A 25183-nucleotide genomic window follows, 5' to 3' on the forward strand; every position below is an offset into this window, starting at 1 on the left:
TTCTGAGGACACTGGAGAGAAGCAAAGGGACGAACCCCTTTATTTCTGATGAAAGAGAAACATTCGCTGTAACAAAAGGGAATTCTCTTGGCCAGAGTGATTCAATGGGACCTCCTAGGCCTTCTCTTTTTTAGAGGATGAACTACATAAAGAATTCCGATGCCATCCCACCAGATGTCTCCAAATGAAAGGGCTCTAAGCTACTACTCCATAGTAATTGTTTAAATATCAACAAAGATATTAAAAAATTAAAATGTTATTTATTTTAGCAGAACTAATTTAGTGTGGAAAAACTCAAACAAATACCCAACAGCATATATACAGTATATCAAAGACACAGCCTTTTAAAAATCATGCTGTAGAAAAGATAAAGAATGTGACAGAGGGGAATATGCCTGGTTTCATCAAAAAGCTTTTATGACGTTTTGTTTTCAACCATGTGTAAGTAATCTAGGAAGGTTTGGCAAAGGTTTATTTTTTTCTATTTCCAGTCTTTTAAAGTAGACACATTTCCTTAGAATGAAGCTAATTCTAAGAGCACACAAAAACTGAACACAAAGGATAAGACTAAATTCAGCAACCTTGAGTGATAAAGAGTAAGGTACTCAGCTTGGCAGGTGCCTGGGACAGAAGACTGACCACGCAGGGTGGCTACTAACAGTCAGAGACTGAAGCCATCACCCTGCAAAGCAAGCAGTCCAGTGTCTGACCACACAGCAAGTCTGTGTGTGCCCCGGGTTCTACTCACTACATAACAAAGAACAACGAGCAGAGCTGAGTGTAGTCTTTACTACACTATCCTGCGCCCCCTTAAATATAGTATTTCCTACAGTAGTGTGAATATAAGGCCACAATATTTATTTGGGATAAACCCCTTATGTAGTCATTTTAATATCAACATTATTCATTCTTCCAAAATATAAAGTGTTCTAACCAAATTAAGGTTGCAGATAATTTTTGTTAAAATACTACGTACATCATGACTTGTATGTTAAAATTATTCATACTTAGATATTTATAACATCCAAAGAAAATTTACTACCAAATTATTACAGTAGATATTAATATGACATGCTTATTAATTGATCCCATAGGTATGATTATAGATTAGCATGGTTTTAGTGTCTATCTTTCATTTCACTAAATTAGCAACGCCACATTTACAGAACAAATAAACACAAGTGGTGCAGCCAGCCAAGGACCAAGAGAGCTCTTCAGTTAGCTATGCTGCAAGCTCCGATATAAATCCCGCTCCATGAAAAAAGCTGGATTCCAGTTCTTCATCAGAAGGTGCTGGTGGAGGTTGTCAGACGCCGTCCAATATAGATCCTAACAGGAAAAGCAACTGGCAGTGAATGTGGCCTCACGTTCTTGGATGATTTTGCACAGCTGAAGGCAGCTAACTATGCTTATAGCTTATGGGAGGGAAAAGGCTATCTTATACCTATTTTTCAAAGTTTTGTGATGACTATCTGCAGTCTTCTATCAAGCATTTTATTCTTCATCACTATGCATTTTACAGTACTCTAACTTAGGAAAAAATCCAACAGTGCTCTAACAGTGCAATGTACTCAAAACTAGTACCAAGGAGGATGCTAACCCACCCAAAACGCTGTCACTCACGGAACACCTGCTGCACTCCCTCTAGGGTCTGGAACGGGATCCAGGACCACACTGCTGGAGGAGGTGGTCCCCAGGAGCAGGTGATACGCTGTACCTTCACCCCCAGCCTCACAGAGGCCTTCGCTGAGAACAAAGCCCCTGCCTCACACAGTCTAAGGGCCCAGTACCTAAGGAGCAAGAGCGTCAGGGAAGGCTTTCCTGAGGAGACAGGCTCAGCTGATGCCTGCAGAGTAGTGGGTGTCACCCGGGAGGGAGGAAGCCGAAACAGGAGCCTGGCAGGCCCGTGGGCAGTGGTGAGAAAGAGACTGCAGATCCTGCTGCCGGAGCTTCTCTGGACCACCTGAAGAGGGTGGTTTTATCCTGAGGAGGACGGGAAGTCCTGGGGGCTTCTGGACAGGACATGACACCAGCAGGCTTTGGAAGGATGAAGGGCAGGGACGCTAGGTGGGAGCTGGCTGCAGAAATCCAACCTGAAGTGAAGGCCTAAACCAGGTATTTAAGATGCAGGTTACTAGGCCCTGCCCCCACAGAATCTGAGTTGCTGGTCCTGGAGAAAGCTCCAGAGGCCAGTATCTAAACTCCCTGGGTGAGACGGACACGTGCTGTCTGTGCATGTGACTCCAGAGGCACTGGCCAGAATGGGGTCAGTGGGCTGTGCTGAGAGGAAACAGCTAGGACAGAACCAGGAGGGGAGGGAGCCATGGAGTCTGGCCCACGACACTGGATGAGCTTCACTTGGAGCATGCAGACTGCAAGCAGCCACTGGCTCCTCCAGGAAGCCATCTCCAGAGGCAGGCAGAACTGTGGTCTGGGGCTCAGAAGGTCAGGGAAGGCGACTCCTTTCTCACCACCCACAGGTGGAAGGGCTGGGCATAACCTGCAAGACCCAGACACTCACATTTGCCCCAAAACAGAACAGACCGGTTCTCATCTGCCACATTCATGGAACCTGGGAAAAGAGTGACCGCACTACAGCGGCTTTTTCATCCTGTTTCCCTCTGTGCCCTAGAAGCAAGCCCTCCGGCCAAGTAGCCCCAGCCAAAATCAGAAGCCCCTCTCGACTATCCAGTCTGTCCAATAAGCTGCAGCCACAGGACAGCATCACACACCGGGAGTGCTGAGACCACTACCCACCCGGACAGAGGCTGAGGAAGGACAAGAACAGCAGCCCTGGCTTCCCAAGCAGCATGCTCTGGCTCCTCAGCACTGTTTGTGCTGAATGTCTTTAGGATCCATGGCTGCACGTGTATGTTTTCTGCACATTTAGTGCAAGAAGCCTGAGAACTGAAGACCTCGCCTTTCTGTTACTGCTGAGAGTGAACTAGAACAGTCGTGTCCTATAGGAGCTACAGAGACCACCCATCTGCGGCAGGAAGGGACAGGGACAGTTCAGAGCATCCACGCACTGCAACACCGTAAGGAGTAAGGCTGACTGATGTGCACAGAGACCTACACTAGACAGTAGAGACACAGAAGCCGGACACAAGAGTCTCATCTGCAAAAAGGGAAGTGACAGGCTAAACTAGTCTCTGATGTCCGAGGGTCAGCACCACGCTGCCCCGAGGCGGGCCAGACAGTGACTGGAGGGGGGAGACTTCTAGGGTCACAGGTTATGTTTCTGATCGTGACCTGGATGGTGATGACATGCCCAGGTTTGTTCACACGCTTACATGACATCAGCTGTGACTTATGCTCTACCTTTCAGTAAACGTTTAAAAATAAATTACTAAGACCTAGAATTATCCTAAGGCCCGTCGTGCTGGGAGTCACTTACCCCAGTCCAATGGCCAGCAGATGAGACAGCAGCAGAGAGGGAAGAAAAACTTTTAGAAACTCTGCGGAGAAAATGCCCCCTTTCTTCATAACGCTCGTGTTTCTCATGCTGAGGGTGGTTGTGCGCTTTGGGTGTCTGAAGAGGAACTCCCTGGGGCAGGAAGAGACCTGAGTGAGTCGAGGGTGCTGTGTCAAAGGAAGACCCCATGATACTGAAAACAGACTCACTTGGGGGGGATATTTTCTGGCCGACTTGACCAATCCCATATCCAGTCTGAGTTTTTCTTCAAGATGCTTTCAACTTCTTTCCTTCTCTCCATATAATCTTCCTCAGACTAAGAAAAAGTAAGTGTTAAAAGTAGATTAACCTATCGCATCCACACCAGAAAGCACCACCTTCCACCTGAGCACATCAGATCAGCAAGCTGAGCTCAGGCCACAGCCACTCAGCAGAGCCAGTCCAAGGACAGTGGAGAGCGGGCGGCTGGGGCTCCACCAGCCCTGCTTTCCTCCTCTAGGGACTACAGTGAAAGCCCAGCTGGGAAGTTCTGGTGGCACCACGAGCTGCAAACACTGTCCCCAGGAAGCAATGTGAAGTGAGGACAAAGACATCCACACACAGATGCTGCCTGCAGTGCTGGTTAGAACAGAAGGAAATGAAGACCATCTAAAATGGCCCATGCCGGCCCCGTGGCTTAGCGGTTAAGTGCTGGAGCTCCCCTGCTGGCGGCCCGGGTTCGGATCCCGGGTGCACACCGACGCACTGCTTCTCTGGCCATGCTGAGGCCGAGTTCCACATACAGCAACTAGAAGGATGTGCAACTATGACATACAACTATCTACTGGGGCTTTGGGGGGAAAAAAGTAAATAAATAAAAATTAAAAAAAAGAAAACTATACTTTAAAAAAATAAATAAATAAATAAAATAAAAATGGCCCAAAACCGTAAATGGAATACCGGATAGCAGATGAGTGTAAAAGAAAGATACTTTCATGTTAAATAAGAGGGCTAACCACCAGAAACCTATATACACCCATGATTTCAGCTACGTTTTTAAAATTAAGTAACACACTAATTAAAAGGGACTTTAAAAATTAGGATTATACATGTTGTTCTCTATTTTTTTGTCTTTTAAAAATTCTATACCTGAGCATATAATTCCTTTTTAAAATCAGGAAAAACAGTTTGGAAATACTCTGGAATGTAGTACCAAAACCTATCAAACGTCTGGGTGCACCAAGCTAGACGTGGACTCCGAGTGTCTGGGAGCAGGCCAGCTGCCCCCGGCACGCTCTGTCAGGGCTCTTTCTGAGCTCCAGAAGCCTCTAGAGTCTGAGGGGCCGGGAGCCTTCTCTGAGAGTGCCTGGGGCAGAGCCTCACCTGACAACTTGGTGAGGGAGGCCGAGGGGAGCCCAACCCAGGAGGGAGGGTGACTCAGTGGTCCTGACTGGGAGACTTGCTCCCTAAGACAGCGTGGGAGTCACTTCCACTGTCACGTGATCATAATTACCAAACCACCCACAGAGACATGTCCTGTGCCTCAGTGTGCACAGGGGCAGCACTCCCCGACAGGATTCGAGAGACTGGGCATGGCCCCAAGGTCCTGTGGCGAGTGGACTGGAACAGCAGTGCAGGACACTCAGCCACACCCCAGGGCACTTGTCCTCACAGACCTAAGCCTCTAGAAGGCTTTGTGGCCCCACAACAAAGCTTAGTGCCTGACATTTCAGACCCCTTAAATATTTGTGGAGCAGATGTTGGAAAAGCGACCTCAGGCTCAAGTAACCAGCCTGGCTGGCTCCTAACTCAAGACCACCCAAGCACCAGTGGGCACGGCCTGAGGCACAGTTTTTGGAAGCAGCTGCAGCGCAGTGCCCGATGAGGAAGGAATGTCGGCAGTCCAACCACAGTAGCAGGGGTTCCCGAACAGCCGCATGGGTGTAATCCTGGCTCTGAACAGCTCAGACATTAAAACCCATTCACCGCCCAACCAACAGCCACAAAGACAGAGAGCAGCCACTAACGGGCTCCCAGCTCGCCTTCCCTCCCAGGTGTCCTTGGATGGTGCCGTGGGGCAGAGGCAGCCCACGCTACACATCCTAGCCCGAGCCTGAACCTCCCCGGGTCGGCTCAGGGTGAAACCCAAGCGTTGGGGACGTCCCCACCCCACAGTTTAAAAAAGGCAAGAGGGGCCGGCCCAGTGGCGCAAGTGGTTAAGTGCGCGTGCTCCGCTGCGGTGGCCCAGGGTTCGCAGGTTCGGATCCTGGGCGCGCACCGAAGCACCGCTTGTCACGCCATGCTGTGGCGGCGTCCCATATAAAGTGGAGGAAGGTGGGCACGGATGTTAGCCCAGGGCCAGTCTTCCTCAGCAAAATAGGAGGATTGGCATCGGATGTTAGCTCAGCGTCAACCTTCCTCACAAAAAAAATAAATTAAAAAAAAAAAAGGCAAGAGACAGTCCAAAAGCCAGACTTCTCTCTACTCAATTACATTGAAAACTTCCCTGTATAAACAGATCACAAACACGTAAAACTGCTCATCTTACCTGAGAGCTGTTTTTCTCTCCGATGCTATGGGTATCTGTTTCAGAAACTCTGTTAGTATCTTGTGGGGTCTGTGAGCGAGGCGGGCTGGGCGAGATGTGAGTGAGAATGGGAAAAACAACGTCGTGTTACTGTTCTCCCCATGAGAAGCAAACCCCCAGGCAGGGAGCGTCTCCTCAGGGGCAGGACGCACTCCACCAGCACCCACTTCTGCTCTCCCACCGGCACCAGACCAGGGCCAAACTGGTCCTCCATCTTTTCAGCTGAGCTCGACAGGCGTCGGCTAGGCCAGTCCTCAGGGGGGAGGGGGATATGGGACAGCCAGCAGGTGGCGGGGCTTTGTCACCCACTGGCTTTGTGATCTGTTACACAGCCCTTGAGAGCACCTGACCTTTGATCTCTGACCCAGCCATGCTGCCCTGATTCACGGGCAGTGCTGAGACACGGCAGTGCTGAGACACGGGCTCATGATGACCAGCCTGACAAAGCTAACCAACGCAATGGGGCAGAAGCATAGGGACCAGGTTCAGATGTGCCCCTGGCTTTAACATGGTCTCTCCATAGACCAAGCCCCAGTCACTTCCTCCCACCAGAGGGCAAGGGGCCCACTGTCTAAAGAGGGCTGGAGAAGCCACCCCCCACTGTGGCCTAAGCTGAGGTGAAGCCGGCATGCACAGCTGTGACCGCTCCTCCACTTCAATCAGCACCGTAACACACACACTTGTCTATACCCACCTGTCACAGTGAGAACTCTTGGAACTGCTCCGTCCAGACTCATGCTGGGCATCTAGCAGTATTTTTTCCATTTCACCATTAAAAATAGAAACTGAGGCTGGAACACTGCTCCCGTTCCCATTATTGCTGAAGTGCAATTCTACCCAGGAGCCTGAAGGGGACAAAAAAAAGGGCAGAGTTGGAATTTTCTACCCACTTTGGAGTCTGGTCCTAACCTATAACCAGCCCACCCTTCCACTTCCAAGAGGTGCTGGGGACACACAACGAACCACCTCCTGTAACCACACCACATGCCTGGCGCCCATTTCTGGCACTTGCATTACAGTAATTGGTCAGCCTCGCCCTCCCCAGGGAGCCAGACACGTCTGCGCACCCCCTGCTGTTCCTCAAGGTGAGGCAGATGCCTGGTAACCTGCTGAGTCAGCCGAGTCCAGCTGACCAGAGTGCTTTCATGCATTCAACTTTCAGAAGAAAAATGGTGTCAACAAAAGTTTAAGAGACTTAAAAATAAAAACAAGTTTTAAACTCTCTCTTATAAACCTATTTCCACATACTAGCATCACATTCTGACCCTGAGGCCCCTCAAAATTCATTTATGACTGCTGTTCTGTACTTATTTACATCTGAAGCCAGATGAATATACTTTGAATAGAAAACAGGAAATTTCCAACTAAACCTGAAGAATCAGAGGCAAGCCATCCCTCAAGTATTCACTTAGCCAAGTCTTCGTGGGAAGTAATAAGCTCAGCATTCTCTCCTACTTGAACTAAAAACTGACATGTTATACATTCCAAACAAAATCTATCCAGACAGATTTTATAGGTTCAGAGAACTGTCTTAGCACCAGGTCATCTGCTTATCAAGATACAACACACAAGCAGCTGCCACCCCACCCCCACCCCAAAACCCTGCAAGTACAGCCATTATTATAAGCTAAGCCATCTCTTGCTAGCCCCACTATTTGGAATTAACTCTGTAAGTTCACTCCAATCAAACAACTGATCTGGGTACACCGCACAAATTTGTGCTCGGGGCTGGGAATCCAGAGTGGGCAGAGCCCGGACCCAGAGGAGGCCTGCTTGGGGAGGCGTCCTCAGTGGACACCAAGAGCTACGATACAGGCCAGAGCAGGCTGGGAGGTGGGGCTCTTGGTTTTGCCTGTGTGTTTGGGGGCTGAAGGTGGGAGAGACCTGCAAGTTGGAAATGATTTTGGCGTGTCCCACAAAAGGACACAACCCTCAACAGAGAGCTGTCCTCAAGTGCTGCCAGCGGCAGGTTCAGCACAGCTGGGGTGGAGACGCCCACAGACGTAGGGGCAGTGAGGTTGGGGAGGTTGGTCAGGACCCAAGAGCACAGCCTGGGGGTCTGGACTTGAGGGGACCACCAAGTGTTTGTGGATTGGTTGAACAGCTTTGTTGGGGCTGTACGGATTCCACTGTAGGCTATGCCATGATTTACCCTTTCTGTTAGATGTATGGCTTGCTTCCAGTTTGGGGCAGCTACGAATAATGCTTCTATAAACATTCTTCCAACATTTCACGGTGTCCATGCTCTCCCGCTTCTGCTGGGTATATACCTAGGAGCAGGATTACCGGGTTTAAGGTAATACATATATGCGTCAATGTCAGTAGAGAACACCCCTACTTTTCGATGCAGCTGAACCCATCCATGGACCATTTTCCCAATAGGTGAGTGTTTTTGTTGCTTCACACTTGGTACCATCAGTCTTTAAATTGAGCAATTCTGTGGGTGTGCGGTGGTATCTTGTGTGGTTTATTTTGCATTTCTGATTTCGAATGAGGTTGAACATTTTTTCATGTTTACTGGCCATTTGGATAGCATCTTTTTGAATTACTTGTTCAAAAATTGCTTACTCTATTGAGTTGTCCACCTTTCTCCTATCTACAGACGTTCAATAGTCAAGATACAAGCCTTTCTTCATTTAAATGTGCTGCCAGTAACTTTCACTGTGGCTTGCCTTTTGACTCTTAAAAATGCCTTCTGATGAACATAAGTTCTTGATTTTAATTCAGTCAGATTTTCAATCTCTTCCTAATCTGAGATCATGAAGATATTAAGAAGCTGTGTCGTTTTAGACACTCGCTCAGACACCGGTGTAATGAACCTGGATTTAACCTGTGATCTGAGGCGGTGTAGGTTTTCCCACACGACCTTCTTCTGCCCAGCACCATCCACTGACAAGCCTGCCTCTGCCGTGCCCTCTGCTCTGTGCCGCTTCCTCAGTCAGAAATCAAGGTTGCAACATGCACAGGGCTGTTTCTGGGCCCAGGAGAGTCTCTCTATTTTGTGTCGTAGGTCTGCATCTCCAGCACATCTACATGAAAGGCCAGCTCTGATGGCATATGGAGGACGGTGCAGTAGGGAGAGGGTCAAGGTGGACTACACAAGACTGAACAATTCATGGACTGGAAAAACTCCATGAAGTGGGTTTGCAGTCACTCTCATTTTATTACAATTACAATCACCATCACACAGAGCTGCTACTCTGTGCTTAAACCAACGTGGCGCTGGCACTACACAGCACCGTGTGATCAGGGGGACGGAGCTGCCCACTCATCACTCCACTGCGTTAGCTGAAGCACCGCAGGCTGCACAGCTGTCCCACACACTCAGACATCTCTTCTGCAAGAGTCCTGGCCTCCCCTCAATAGCCGCTTGTTGCAGAATACGTCCTATTAATCAGAAAAAAGCAAATCAAAGACCCAGAAATAAATGTGAACTTGCACCTGACATCAGCCTCCCAGATAGCTGCTAACAAAATGATCACACACAGTTTTCACATTAATGCAGAACTTTTCCCTTTAACCTCAAGTTGCTTCATGTCGGCCTGGCCCGCACAAGCACAGGACGGCCAGGGTCTGGCTTGGAGCTGATGGTGCTCAGGGCAAGCTGCCCCAGGAAGCACCACTCTGGTATGCGGATTATTTCGAGCTGAAGACAATAAGGACTCAGAGAGCTCAGGAAAAATATTTGAGTTTCCCCTCCCAAACTGCCTAAAAAAATTTAAAACCAAAAAAAATCTGTTTTAGGAAGGGTTATTATCATGACTGCTATAAAAGATAATTTAGGATAGAGGTTACAATAGAAAAGGCACCAACAAGCCCATCTTATCGGGAGTCCTGTCTCTCTGGCCACATTCTTTGGATGGCCCTGCGAGGAGTTGTCAGACAATCATTTACAAGGGAAGTCTCCATTTGTAAAGGTATCTCCCTCTCTGTATTGAGAAAAAGGGGGGGTGAGCTCATTTCTAGTAACTTATCAATGTGAAAGATGAGGCCTTGGGGCTGTATAATAAACCTTACTCTTGTTTACTGTGCTTTAGTGGTAATCTCCTGTAACTGACTCCCCCACCCCCAAAATCCTCCTTTGTCATTGGCTGAAAATGATATTTAAGACGAGAATTTCTGCTATTGTGTTGAGAAACGCAGTGTCCCTGCTTTCTCCCATGTATACATGTTATTAAACTTGGTATTATTTTCTCCTGCTAACCTGTCTTGTTGATTATTTGGCCAGCCAGAAGAACCTTAAGGGAAAGGGCAGAGGGAGATTAGCCCTCTTCCCCCGACAGTTTTGGCGAGCCAGCCAGGAGAAGCACTGGCTGGTAAGTTGCCTTCTCTGGCTGGAAGACCTGCCTTCTCCCTGGACTACTGCAGATGATGAGATACGGGAACGCCTGACGAAAGCCGGCAAAAGGTAAGACTTCTTACCACGTCAGCCTCCCGGAATCTCTATCTGCGGAGTCCGACGGAAGGAAGTGGTGAGAATTTTTTTCTCTTTCTAAATTTAGATTGGCAGGAGAAAATATTTGGGAAACTAGTTTCTTGGGATTTTAGTGACTCTTGGTTTAAATTTGGTAGAGTACTCTTGGTTTTTGATCTTGATCCCTTTTCCTCCCAGAGATAGTCTCTGTTTTTCTCTTTTGTCTGTGTCTTTTGTCATAAGAAGGAAATACCATAGGGTAGGACGCAGGCATAGGCCCTACAAGCCTGCTGTCCGGCCGGCCCCACAGACTGGTGAGTTTGCGGGTCTCACCAGACCGGCGTCTACAAACTTTGCTGTGGGTTATTATGCACATAAAGTGAAGGTCATTGCCAAGGGCATCTTGGAAGCCAAAAAGGCCGCAAATTTAAGTGGGCGCGGGTCGAGCAGTTAAGAGCCATTAGGGCGCTCGCCACTTTCAGAAGACTCCCGTGTCAGGATAAGTTGGATCACGGAACGGGGTAGATGACACAGGTCCCCCGCCAACTGCAAGAAAATGTCCGTGCAACGACGAGGTACTCTGTAAAAGCACACAGTCCCCAACCCTGCGGCACCTCCCCCCCAGGTATTATTCTGGCTCCAAGAGACCTAAGGCGTGACTAAAGCTGTCATTGTGCACAGAAAAAAAAAAAAACCGGATGAGGTTTTTCCTTCTGTCTTGTTCTGTGTCCTGAGAAAACTTGGCTTTGTGACCAGTGAGAATATTCTCCTTGGTCTCCACCATACGGAAGGTGCATTTACCGGGGTGCACCTTGGTGGCCAGTCGAGTAGACTGGGGTTCCGAACTGTCTCTTTGTCCGGCTGTGCCAAGCTCTCAGGGGAGTTTGTCATAAAGGGCCCAGTCCATAAGGGCTTTTGTCGTCTTAACCTTTGTTGCTTGTTAGTGCTGGAAAAATCCCATTCCAGTATCGCCCGCCCGGTGTCACAGATTAGCGGGTCTGTGACTGGAGGCGTCCCACACTATTGTGGGAGACCGGAGACACCCTTTTATCCTTACCGCCTGTGCAACGAAGGTCTTTACTTTCTCTGAATATCTTTGGGAGTGAATTCTGTGGATCATGGGGGCTACATCATCTGCACCGTCACCAGGGACGCCTCTTGCATCCATGGTAGATTTATTCTAAGCGTGGAAAGTTACCTCCGGGTCTTTCCTTAAAAAGGCTTATTGGTTCGAGTCACTATTGGAATAAATATACAAGTAAAGATCCTACTCATCAATGGCCAGACGACGGATCCTTTGAATTGGAAAAACTTCTAAATTGGGGAAAAAAATTTTTTTGAGAGCTCTCACATAATTGCTTAATTGGTACCTAAGAATTAAGGCCAGAAAAAGGAAGGGAAAAATTTGACTAGTCTTAAGACCTTGACTCAGGTTACAATTGAATTGAGAACATGTAAAAGTGTAAGTGTTGATAAGATTATAAAGGTTGGAATGTTTGAGCTAATTTTATACAAAGAGGTTACATCAACTTTGCCTGAGTATGTTTTAAAATGTCTGACTGGGAATGCTTCTCTTGTCCAAAGTTAGAAGACCAAGACCTATTGATAAAAATCTTAATGATAATTATGTTTAAAAGTATAAGAGGTGACGAAATTTACATGAAATTTTGTAAGAAAAAAAACTGATGTTATTTCTATTACAGAACTGGTTAACAAAAATAGTAATTTAAATGATGGCTAATTTTATCTCAAGTCTTATGAAGTCTTGTAGGCAATCTAAATAATTATTGGAAAGAAGTAACTAAATAGTTGTAAAAAAGATGAATGTTGGATGAACTTTAAACAATAATTATGTGTTATGGTGGTTACAGCTTCCAAACTCTTTTTGGTGACCTAAAACTTTAGAGTTTTGCTGAATTTTATGATAAAAATTCTCTGAGTATCATCATTTCCAAATAAGATAAAATATTAGACATTGCTAAACTTACGTTTATCTACTTTTGGCTTTTCATCACAGGAAAACTAAAAGGTGTTTTGGGTCTATTGGTAAACATGTGTTTTATTAAAAGATTGTACTATAAAGTAACATATTTCTAGAAGTTATAAAGTGTTTATAAATTTTCCAAGCCACAAGATACTAATGTAAAAGAAAGTTTACAATTGTTTACTTAGTTTTTACTTAGAAATTAAGGTTTCTAAGGGTTAAAATTTCTAATTAATATATGTGATTGAAGCTACTAAAAATTAAAAAAAATATGTCTGTGTACAAGGAAAGTAAGATGTATAAAGGTACAAAAAATGAAAATATTTTGTTTGGTTAAGAAAGATAAATTTGTCCTCAAGTACTAGGAGGGAAAAGAAAGACATGGGACAAATTCTGAATGTAAAAGGAAAGTTATAAAAGGTTTGTGGAAGAAGAATTTTGGAAAAGGAGTTTTATGCATGATCAAGTTGGCTAAGATTAAAATGAATTTAATTAAGTAAATGAGTTTTAATAGCAGAAATAAGCTGGTGCAAAATTAAAATTTGGTCTTCTGTCTCTTAAAAGGATAATTTGCTTAAACTTGATAAAGAGGTTACAAAAGATTTTTCTTTACCTTTGAGTAAGTCTACCTAAAAGACAGAAAAAAAAAAAAACTGTTAAAATAATTTCCTACGTTCAAAAGACTGAGGTCTCTCTATTAAGGCTTTTGGACTGTTAATGCTCTGTTTGCTTTGATTGTTTATATTTTTGACAAGCTCCACCAAAATTCATATCTTAAATAAAGTCTTTTTTTTTACTTTTTTCTTTGAGAATTTTCAAAGGGCCCTGGAACTTCTCAAAGAAATTTGCTCTCTTCCTATAAGGGGAAAGATGCTAAACTTATTAGGCTTATTCAATATGTTCAATTACATGGAAAGCATTGTCAGAACAGTGATGATAAGCCTGCTTAGGTGCTATTATGTGGGCAAATGTTATTGACATAGGTGTTTTAAAATTATATAACATTACTGAAATTCTGATCTGTCCTGGTTATCAGTCATAATTCTGGTTATTATTATTTTAAAGTGTTGTATGTCACAAAATTAACCAAATTTCCTTGTCAATTGCCATTTTGAGGTCTTGTTGTTTACAGACTTATTTCTTTGCTCTAATGCTTTTGCAAAATGTTTCGACTTCAAAAAAATTCATAGAAAAGACTCTGACATTTACACTGGAACTGTACAGGTTTCTGACAAACTTTCTGATCATAAAACTGAACTGGGTAAAAAATTATAGAAATCTGATAGAGAGACTGATAACTTCATAAAGCTGCTAACAAAAAGATTGGGATCAAGAATGGATTACACAGGACTGAACCAACTGATAAAGATGATTATAATTTTTATGATTTTTCGTTTGAAGTATTGCTGAATTTTTAATGTTTTTTCAGATTTAAGGAAAACTTTTTCTCTTTTCTCCTGAGCTAGCTATGACATAACAATTTGATAAATGATACTTTTGTAAGCAAAATTGAAATATTTATCTTTTTCTCTCTACCTGATCCCTCGAATTTAGAAACTCTTAGTAAGTAAATATTGTTGTTTTCATGGCAATATAGTTATTTGCATAAGTTCAATAAAAATCTGTTCTCCTTATAACAGGACACAATTGGAAACACTGGTTATATTACCAAGGTTGTGACTGGAACATCATATTTGCCATATAACCATACAGCTTTTGAAAAATAAAGATTAGACTTTATAAAATAAAGCCACGTGGAAATATTGGCCTGGTACCTTATGTTCCAAGCAGCACTTACCAGGATAAGTAAAAAATGTCACTTATCTGACAGGTACAAGGAACCTTAAAATATTTTGGGGAAACCTCGGAATAGAGGGATTCACCCAAATCTGTAGGTATTGCAGGCAACGTCTGATGATAAAATCCTTGGCTTGGCTTTCCTGGCCTCGAGAGACCTTTAAAGTTCAATCTGAGATTCCTTATAAAAAGTTCCAGCAAAGCAGGTTTAAAAGAGCCTATGTGATCAATTGCTATTCTTGCTGTACTTATGTAAATAATTGGGCCAACTCTATTGGATCTAGACTTATTTTGCAAACTAGTTAGTTTTAATTTTGCTGTCTTAATAAAAATGAGGGTGATTTTAGAAAAAAAAATTATATTTCAGTAAAAACTATTTCAGTATAAATTTGCAGATATTAGATCCTAGTTTTGTTGTCTTTTGAGGTTTTTGTTTTATATCTGTTGACTGGACTAGATCCTGATTTCTTCTAGTCTCCTGAAATATCTGGCTACAGATGTCCAAACTAACGTTTTTGATTTTTTCCATCATTTTCATTTGAAATCACTGAAAACTGAACCTGCCCTTTTTCCTGAAGCCTTACAAACTGAAGCTGACGAACTTGATATAAACTTAAGAGATGACCTGACGACACCATCAGAGACATTTTAAACTGCAAAAGATACTTTGACGCTGACATCTAAAATTCTTCTTCACTGGCAGTCCTCTGAACTCAAAAACTGGTTTACAATTTGCTCTAACCATTAACCTTGTTTTTCTTTCGTTTACACAAATATGCTTTTGGAGTCTGCCATGCTGTTGGCACAATTTGGAAATCCTGTAGATTCTTAACTTCTGCAGGAACTCCTATTGCTAATAGACACTTAATTGCAGCCTTATTACAAGCTATTCACCTTCCTTCAAAAATTGCCATTGTTCATTGTTCAGCCCATACTAAGGAGACTGATGTCATATCTTTAGGGAATGACAGGGCTGACAGAGCTGCTAAACATGCAGCTCACTATAGACCCCCTTATCCGTTTTCCACCCAATTCTTAAACCTGCCTTTATCCCTAACTGATGTTATTAACTATCAGGCAAATGCCCCACAATCTGAAAAAGACAATTAGATACAAAAGGGTGCCAAACAATTATCAGATAGATTATACATTGGACCAAATAGACTTCCAGTAGCTCCTTTTCTTTTGACTTTTTGGCTTGCACTTATCTCCCACCAAGTGGGACATATGTGCAAACGGGGGATAGTTAAGGAACTGAAAGACAATGGTTTTGCCTTGGCATCCATAAAATTTCTGACCAAATCACCTCCCAGTGCACAACTTGCAAATCTTACCAAGTCTCTGGGAGAAATCAGTGTGATCCAGGAAGTCCTCCCAGGCCCACGTTGCCTTTTGCGGCACTCCAAATGGATTTTATAGACTTGCCTTCAGCTTTAGGTTACTTTCATTGTTTGGTTATTGTCTGCATGTTTAGTGGATGGACTGAATGCTATCCGACCAGACATGCAGATGCCACAACAGTGGTAAAAAAATTAATAACTGAAGTTATTCCTCGTTTTGGCATTCCTTTATGGATTGAATCAGACCAAGGAACTCATTTTACAGCAGAGATAAACCACTTGCTTGCAAAAACTCTGGGGTATTCATTAAAATTTCATACCCCATATCACCCTCAGTCATCAGGGCAAGTAGAACGTAAAAATCTAGATATAAAAAGAACTCTAGGAAAAATCTGTCAAGAAACTGGACTTAAATGGCCAGAAGCTCTGCCCTTGGCCCTTATGAAGATTCAAAATACTCCAAATAGAAGGCATGGATTGACTCCTTTTGAAATAGTTTTTGGACGTCCAATGCCTACTGGCGTCTCTAAACCTTCAATTCCTGGATTAAATGAATATTATGGGAACTTAAGTGAACAATTTGATGCTATGACTTGTTATATACAAAAATTAACTAGTATACTTGAAGCATATCGTCAACAGGTAAAAGAGGCATGGCCACCACCTTCTGGCAAGCCTTGCCATCCCTTTCGACCAGGAGACCGGGTGTACATCAAGGTCTTTAGAAAAAAACACGCACTGTCACCTCGCTGGGAAGGACCTTATGAAGTTTTACTGACGACCTGCACTGCCATCAAAACAAAAGAAAAATCTTCCTAGATCCATGCGAGCCACGCCAAAATAGACCCAGAACATCGCTCTCAAGACAACTGGGAGATAATCCCCACAGGTGACCCTAAACTAAGGATTTCGAGGGCCAAAACCCAGGCCCCAGAAGCAGCCGACATCACGAAGTAGACAGCTTTTCCCAAGATCACGGATCAAGAAAACCTACTTTGACCCATTTCCTCCCCCTTGCTTCAAAACTCCCTATATATATACACACTCACACACACAAACTATTAGTGGATATATATATATATATATTTTTTTAATCATTTAATAGAAAGCTGACTGGAGAGTGCTGGTCTCTATCTGTCCCTCTTCCCCTCTCTAAGTCTCCGCTATGGGCTCTTTTCCGATCTGTGTCTTGCTTTTACTAACTCTCTCCTTTTCAACAGGTCGGGCACAGACCAAACACCCCCTTATGCCAGTTTACCAAGCCCTAGCCACGCTAACTAATCAATCTGACTGTTGGTTATGTCAACAGCTAGATAGTGCAAAAGAACCGGAACTAGTCTTTGTTCCTGCTGATATGAACACCTGGTAGACTAAGTACGGAAAATGGATGAATAACAGAGTATGGTATCCGCAACAAGGGAAACTTCACTCTGCTTCTTCTCCTGGTGAGTCACTTGGGCCCCAGAAAGACTACTTAGAAGGTCAAGGACTGTCCCTTGCCCAAGTACAAGCAATAGGTGAAAGTTTTTCCCTCTGCATTGAAAGTAAACATGGCACTGGACCTTTCCTGGGTGATATACCGAGACAATATTGCCGTCAAACTCTGTGGTTTGATTCTGCAGGTGGCATCTTCAGAACTCTCAAGGGAATTGTAAGTGACTCTATCACTACTCCCTCTGGCACAAACATTTGCCAAATCACCAAGTGCTCTGGATGGCTTACGAGCCACCCGTGTGCAACTTGGGGTATAGCAGCTATCCGCATGGTTAAGCTGCCCAATGCCACAGACTATATATGGGTGGATCAAAAATCTGGACTCACCTGGTCAGGTGACAAGACCAGGCTTTATAGCTGTCAGAATCAGACTGCAGGCCTCCTGTACCAGCTATTCCGCAATCTGTTCTGTTCTCGCAGACTGACAGGAGTTCATGGGAAATGGAGATGTTTAGGTAGTAACAGTGCAAGTGGCACAGATCATGAAATAGTCCAGATCCTGGGAACTACAGACTCAATTCTAACCTTGTCTTTAAACTACACTGGTCTTTTCATTTTATGCGGCAACAAAGTGTATAAAGGATTCCCACCTAATTGGTCAGGACGATGCGGACTTGGATACCTGGCTCCTTCTGTCACCAAACACTCCACCTTAAATGCTAGCCAAATTACAAACTTGGGTTCGTTTGTTCATAAGATTGTGCCACATAAACGTGCCAGTCGAGAAATCATGGAAAATCCACTTGTGTATCACAACTCCAAGTTCTTTTCAGCCTTGAGAGTCCTATTCCCCGGCTTTGGAGATTATGAGTTGGAGAAAGCAATATTAAATCTCTCTATGGTAATGGAACAAGAGTTCAACACCACCATGCAAACCTTAAACATACTCCAGTCAGAGATTAACAGCCTAGCATCTGTGGTGCTGCAAAATCGACGTGCTCTGTACGTACTCACTGCCCAGCAAGGAGGAGCATGCGCAATCATTGGAGAAAAATGTTGCTTTTATGTGAATCAAACAGGTCAAGTAATATCTAACTTAAATCTATTAAAAGAGAAGATTGACATTTTTCATCAGATAAACGAAGCTCACACATTTTATTGGACTGACTTGTTTCCAGGATTGGGGGACTGGTTTAATGGAGTGTGGGGAAATGTGCTCCGATTTGTTCTTTTCTGCTTGTTCATCCTCATTCTAATCTATGTTCTTTTCTCTCTTTGCAGACTTCTTATCACCCGGGTACTAACACGATTTCTCTCTCCACAGTCACCAGCTCAGCTTTTAATATGTGAAACTTCTAGGGAAGTTTCAGAGGAGGGAACTGATGGTGCTCAGGGCAAGCTGCCCCAGGAAGCACCACTCTGGTATGCGGATTATTTCGAGCTGAAGACAATAAGGACTCAGAGAGCTCAGGAAAAATATTTGAGTTTCCCCTCCCAAACTGCCTAAAAAAATTTAAAACCAAAAAAAATCTGTTTTAGGAAGGGTTATTATCATGACTGCTATAAAAGATAATTTAGGATAGAGGTTACAATAGAAAAGGCACCAACAAGCCCATCTTATCGGGAGTCCTGTCTCTCTGGCCACATTCTTTGGATGGCCCTGCGAGGAGTTGTCAGACAATCATTTACAAGGGAAGTCTCCATTTGTAAAGGTATCTCCCTCTCTGTATTGAGAAAAAGGGGGGGTGAGCTCATTTCTAGTAACTTATCAATGTGAAAGATGAGGCCTTGGGGCTGTATAATAAACCTTACTCTTGTTTACTGTGCTTTAGTGGTAATCTCCTGTAACTGACTCCCCCACCCCCAAAATCCTCCTTTGTCATTGGCTGAAAATGATATTTAAGACGAGAATTTCTGCTATTGTGTTGAGAAACGCAGTGTCCCTGCTTTCTCCCATGTATACATGTTATTAAACTTGGTATTATTTTCTCCTGCTAACCTGTCTTGTTGATTATTTGGCCAGCCAGAAGAACCTTAAGGGAAAGGGCAGAGGGAGATTAGCCCTCTTCCCCCGACAGAGCCCAGACCCCTCAGCCTCTGCATGTCAGAGGTTTCCACACACCCCCTTTCCTGAGACCACTCATCTGACTATGTTTTCATCAAGGCTGCTGACCATACTTCCTAACCCGGAAGCATCATTCTAAAAGCTCAAGCATGAGAGTCCTTAACTAGCCCCCCTTCCTTCCCTGGGACTCAAGGTGACACTCAGCCAGCTAGCCAGCCAGCTCTGGCCCTGTGTCATGAAACAGCGCCACGGGCCCCTGCTCTGGGCACAGTTCCATTTCTCTAGGCTCAATCTGTGTTGTTCAGATTCCAGGCCTGGCTCAATTTCCTCAACCAAGCCAGAACGCTGCCCAGATCACCTGCAGTGTCTGATGTAAGTGGAGTCTGGGGTGCTGTTTTCTGACATGAAATGTGAGGGAGTTTCCACACCAACAACCAATTCTCCAACACCAACTGGCCATCCAACAATTCAGTTCAATTTTGACACTACCTCGAGTGTCAGGTCCCACAAGATAAAGGGCTCAGTCCCACGAGACTGCCCCTACCTTAGACACCAGCTGCAAATGGGACATCCAGGCTACCCACACTTCTGCCTGGCAGGCTACAAATTGAGAGGTTCCTACAACCCCGCCCTCCAAAACAACTCTCAGAACTCGGGAAAACACTTGACTTATTACATTTACCCACTTATTAGAAAGGATACAGCTCAGGAAGAGCCAGCTGGAAGAGACACAGAGGGCAAGGGCATGGGGGAGGGGGCAGAGCTTCCATGCCCTCCCCCAATGCACCCCAGCACACTCTGCTGAACCTTACCTTGCAGCTCAGTTCTCATAACCCAATCTCCAGCCCCCTCAGCTCCCTAGAGGGGTGGGTGCTGAGTTTCCACCCTCTAATCACAGGGTTGGTCTTTCCCACCCCCATCCTATCTGTGTTAATGAGTCTGCTAATGAGGCTATCTAGAGCCCCAGTGAGTCACAAGTGTGTTCCAAAGGGGCTCCCTACAAAAGGGGCTCTTTATGAATAACAAAGGATGCTAATGTCACTCCAGAAATTCCAAGGGATTTTGAAGCTCTGTGCCAGGAACCAGGGACAAAGACCAAATGTGTATGTATTTTTTTTCTTAACTGATATAATTGACAAATAACAGTCTATTAGTTTCAGGTGTGTATTTTTTAATTATACAAGGACCACCTCAAGACTCCATGGAGACAAATATACCTTTTTTAAATCATCTCATAAAAAGTCCTAAGCATCCTAGAGAAAGAAAAAAATCCCGTTCTGGACTGTCTACAGCAAAAGCTTTGGGTCCAAAAGCTGTATTCCAAGGAATTATCTACTAAAGCACAAGAGTTTTATTATGAACCTGCAACAACTGGGTCAGGAAAGCATACTTCCTGGAAAATAAGAAAACGTATGCTATTTATCTACTTACATCGTGCAATTAAGGTCGCTCATCTTTTTAAGCAAGAAAAATGGGGATTAAGGTTGCTTCACAAAGCAAGTTAGAAAACCCTCAGAATCACAAATAAGCTATCAAATGACCTGGTATAATTAGGCCTCAAGAAAACAGGTGGTGATGCTGCTGCCCCAGCCGAGCCCTCGTTCCCAGCTTCACGTCCCTCTCCTCGCTCCTTCCCCACCTACACACCATCTCCACTGCCAACAGGACGCACAAGTCCACCTTACATCTCTGAACAAGCAGGATGCGATGAACTGAGTGACCCCCGCAGTTCCTACCTCTACCCTCTACCGTGAGAGGCCAGGGAACCCATAGCCCCACTGCCCTCCACGTAACCCAGGACAAACATGTCTCTCCAGCTGCAGACGATGGAGCCCCACAAGGCCCCCACAGCTTAGCTGGGGTCGCAGGTCTCAACACTGGCCGTGGAGAATCACCTGTGGTGCTGTCTCCCTTCCTTGGGAAGCCTAGCCCACCGCACTCTGCAGGTTCTGATTTGGAATGCTGGGGTGGAACCTGGCACGTGTATTTCGAAAAAGCTGTAATGGTGATGTTGGGCAGTCAGGATTGAAACTGACTGGTTAGGGGAATGACAGGCCTCTGAACAAACAACCTACCAGGCAGTGGGTGCAGAGGGATGGTCGGAGAAGGTGTCATCCCAGAGGGAACGCCTGAGGCAGAGCAGCCACTAAGCCTGGAGGGAACTACCGCCCTAATCACAGGGGGCTTCTCCCCTGGGAGAGGCGGCTTTAAGAAACTGCTGCTTTCAAAAGCTTCTCAAGTTAGGTGGGGCAGGAACAAAAGAGACTTGACCAACAAGTGATTCTGAACGTGAAGTCACCTGGGTAGAGAATTCAGTCCCGGTTCCTAACAGGAGCTGGTGAACCTCAGCCTTCCTCATGCAGGCCTCCCACAGGAGGCGGCCTGTCTCATGCATTCGGTCATTCAGGCTCCAAGTGTCCCACGGGCACCTCATGGAGGGCCCCGGTTTCCTCCTCACCTGCTGTCGCCTGCCTTATTTTTCTTAGCCTCTGGGCCTCATTGTGACCGTCTGTGAAATGTAGGGGCTGGGCTAGGAAGGAGATGTCTGAACCCCTTTGCTCTCAGAATGCACGATACTCCAGTTCCCCCCAAAAGAAATGCATTCTTTTTCTCTCCATACACCTCTGTCCATGGTGGGCTGCTTATGACAGCTGCCCGGCTGCAGACACAGAAGCAGTAAGTGAAGAGGTGGCTGTCTCGGAGCACGCGGGTGAGTGCCTCACTGAACTGCCGCACTCAGGGGAAGCTCTGCTCAGAAGAGGGGTCCTTCTGGGAAGTCAGTCACGCACTCCCCCATGAGACTCACACAGTATCATCACCAAATTCTCTCTCTCTCCTGCACTTTAGCAGTTGTATATCTAAGGAAAAAAAGGAAGCATATACAACACCTAGCTAGTCAACAGCTTTAACTAGAATGGAGGGGGATAAGGAGGGAACCGCCAATCAATTCTGCTGTTAACTCCCAGGGAACACGTGGTCCCAGAGGACACAAGCCCAGGGGGAGATGATTGCTGATGTCTGTGAGCTGGCCTACCGAGGCTTTCTCAGCGCTCGATTGGGAGGTAATCAAATCACCACAGAGCAGACAGGCCAGGAATCCCTGCCGGGATTCACATTTCTTAGGGTAGCTACCAGGCCCCACTGACTCAAGTGACTCCTCCCACGGCAGGCTGGCTAGTTGAGCACGTGCCCCGCAGCACGTCGTGCACTCAAGAGAATGCCCTAAAGAACGCTTAACAGGAGTTTCCACTCAGTGCGTAAACATCTTTTTATAGAATAAGCAAAACAAAAACAAATCTGTTATCTTCTGAGCTGGCGATTTTGCATTGCGAGTGACTCAGCAGTCTGTTGTCAGTCAAGGAACAGAGAGCTGAGCCCCTCCGGAGCTCTCAGAGCTCCCCAGAGACTAAAGCTGAACCAGTAAGAAAGATACAGTGTTAGCAATTAAATACTTGGATAACTAGAAAAATGATTTTAAGGCAAAGAGCTTATGAAACACCCTGGATCTTTTATGAGAAAAGACAGAAAAGATTTCATCCCTTAATCTATTTCAAAGAATTAGTCAATGTCGAAATTTAAGGAGCGATGACAGGATTTTTCAAATTTGGTTGTCAGTTTTTAAATACGTATTATACAATGCATTAGACTAACTCTTGCCTAGTAAAATCTTATGTTAAGGAGTAAGAAAAATAATTAGCAGCTCACTAAATTTATCTGAATAACATAAGGGTTTAAAAAATCTCAGTGAAGCTTAACAATCCACTCTCACGGGTTGAAGCAGCCCTGTGCAAAGCTGATTTACACGTTCACGTCGCTCAGCGACCCCCTGCTTCGGAGAACACACAGGTCGACGGCCCCGGGCTCCTCCCCCAACTCCCGGGCCCCGGGGGTCACCCAAGGAGCCGGAAGGGGCCGGCGGCCCTCCGACGCCAGACGCAGGGGCGGGCGTCCCGGCCGCAGCGCCTTCGCGGCGAGGACGCAGCGCCGCCCCCGGGTCTGAGACGCAGAAGGGGCTGGCGCCCGGCCGCAGGCAGAGCGTGTGCCCAGCGCCGCCTCAGCGCCCGGCCGGAACCGGCCTCCCGCGGGGCCCTCCGCTCACGTCACTTCTGAGCGTGCTCTGCAGCGACCCTCGAGTTCTACCGAGCCGGCACCTGAAAACAGCCTGGTCGCGGGGCTGCGCCACACGTCCGAGCGCCCATCTCCCAGGGAGACGGTCCCCCGCCACGGCGCTCCCCCCCGCGCCCCCCTGGGCAGTCCTCCCGCCGCCGGGACACGACCAGGAGCGGGCAAGTCGGCCGCGCCGCCGGACCCGCACGGCCTCCGGCCTGTGCTCGGAAACCACGCTGGCCTGAAGCACAGGACACGGGTCCGCACGCCCGCCAACAGCCGCTCGGGCCCGGAGGCGGGACTCCGGGGCGCACCCCCCCGCCCCCCGCGCCGCGCCGCGCTCGACGGTGGCAGCCCGCCGGCGCCCGCCCCCGGGCCCAGGGCCCGGCCCCGCCGCCCGCGGAGGGCGGAGGGCGGGGGGGGAGGCGCCGCGCAGAGACCCGGGGCCCGAGCCCGCCCCGCCGCCCGCACGACCGAGCCGGGCGCGGGCTCTCCCCGCGCGGCCCGCCCCCGGGCCCCGGCCTCCCCCGCCCCGCGCGCCTCACCCTGCAGGTTCTCCTCCTGCAGCCCGGGGGTCCCGCTCCGCGACATGGCGGACCGGGAGAGGGCTGCTGCGGCGGCGGCGGCGGCGGCTCGGGGTCGGCCAGACGGGCGCTCCGAGGACGGCGGGCGGAGCGGGGACGCCAGCCACCGGCTCGGGCGCCGTCAGCCCAGAGCCGCGACTGACGGAGGCGCCGCCGACGCACGCCAAATAAGCGGCGGCGGCGCCCATTGGCCGCGGGGCGGGGCCTGCGCGGGGGCGCGTGCGGCGCGTGCGGCGCGTGCGCGGGGCGAGCGGAGGTGTCGCCTGAGCCGGGCGCGCCTGCGCGGAGTGAGACGTGAGGTGCTGGGTGCGCTTGCGCGGGCCCAGCGAGGGCGGGGTCCGGGGTGCTGGGCGGGGTCCGGGGTGCTGCGCGGGGGACGTGCTGGGTGCGTCCCACCTCTCCTCGCGGGTGGGGAAACTGAGGCACGGGGCGCGTCCTGAGGGTGCGCGTGCGAGGAGTGCAGTGCGCGCGGAACATGCGGGTACGGCGGGGAAACTGAGGCCCGCGGGGCAGGCCGGGCTCGGCGGGGTCGATCTCTGTCCTTTTAATGTTGCCTGAGAGTTGACTCTTCTCCCTCAAACAGTAAAGGAAATGCGAAAGCGGGCCCGCCGACGGCCCCAGGGGCTTGCTAGTGAGACTGCAGGTGGAAACGCACCAGGGCCGGGCCGCCTGTAGAGATGGACCTGTGACCCACGCCCTGTGGCCACCAGCTCAGGAGGCCAGCCCCTCACCTGTAGTGACCGGCCGGGAAGCCAGCCCGCCACAAGTCCGCCTTGCAGGAAGTCAGACCAGCATCTCCAGCAGCTGGTCCGGGAGGCCACACAACCGACCCTGTAACGATCAGCCCCAAATGGATAGAACATGATCAATGACTGACGGTTTCCCCAAGTTCTGTCCTTGCTTCCAGCTCGGGACCAACCAGAGAAAGCCGAACGAGGACACCTCACTTCTAGATCCCCACCTCCCCGGGCCTCTACGGGGCGCCCCTGAGTCCCCCTTTCCACTCTGAAGTCTCCACTCCTCCGCCTGCCTTTGGGTCTCTGCCAAACCCAAGTGACAGGGGGACTCCTGCTACAGTGCGCTCTGAGTAGCAGCCTCTACTCTTCTCACTGGGGGGGCGAGTCTTGGATTCCATTCTAGATAAGGATGCTCTTGAGAGGACCATTAATCTCCTTAGCTCTCCTTCTGGGTATAGAGGGCCTGGTCTTTCAGTTTGATCATCAGTTCCCATTCTCATTTATTCAACAAGAGTTTACTCCACACCGTCCCTGTAGCAGCCGTGTGCTAGATGCGTACAGGAGGGAACAAACAGAAACAGCTTCTCCACGGGCACACAAATCGCAAAGCCCCGGTAGCATGTTCCCACCCACGCCTCTCCTCTCCGGTGCCTCTCCCTGCGGCTCGGGTCCCTCACCGGGAAAGCTGCCTTCCCTGAAGAAGCTGCTGATATTGAGGCTTCCACCCCATGAAACGGCTT

The 25183-nt window shown here is 47.4% G+C and overlaps 1 protein-coding gene across 1 annotated transcript; it reads right to left on the minus strand.

Annotated features, from left to right (window-relative positions):
• Positions 1 to 240: 240 nt before the first annotated feature.
• On the minus strand, positions 241 to 23894 carry BNIP3 (BCL2 interacting protein 3). Its single transcript, XM_058544309.1, is given in 7 exon segments — positions 241 to 1329; positions 3398 to 3547; positions 3625 to 3731; positions 5943 to 6027; positions 6676 to 6826; positions 23668 to 23807; positions 23809 to 23894. Coding segments are annotated over 7 exon segments (765 nt in total). The 3' UTR covers positions 241 to 1283.
• Positions 23895 to 25183: the final 1289 nt, after the last annotated feature.

Source organism: Diceros bicornis, chromosome 6 (genome assembly GCF_020826845.1).
Source record: "Diceros bicornis minor isolate mBicDic1 chromosome 6, mDicBic1.mat.cur, whole genome shotgun sequence".
NCBI classification, from domain to species: domain Eukaryota; kingdom Metazoa; phylum Chordata; class Mammalia; order Perissodactyla; family Rhinocerotidae; genus Diceros; species Diceros bicornis.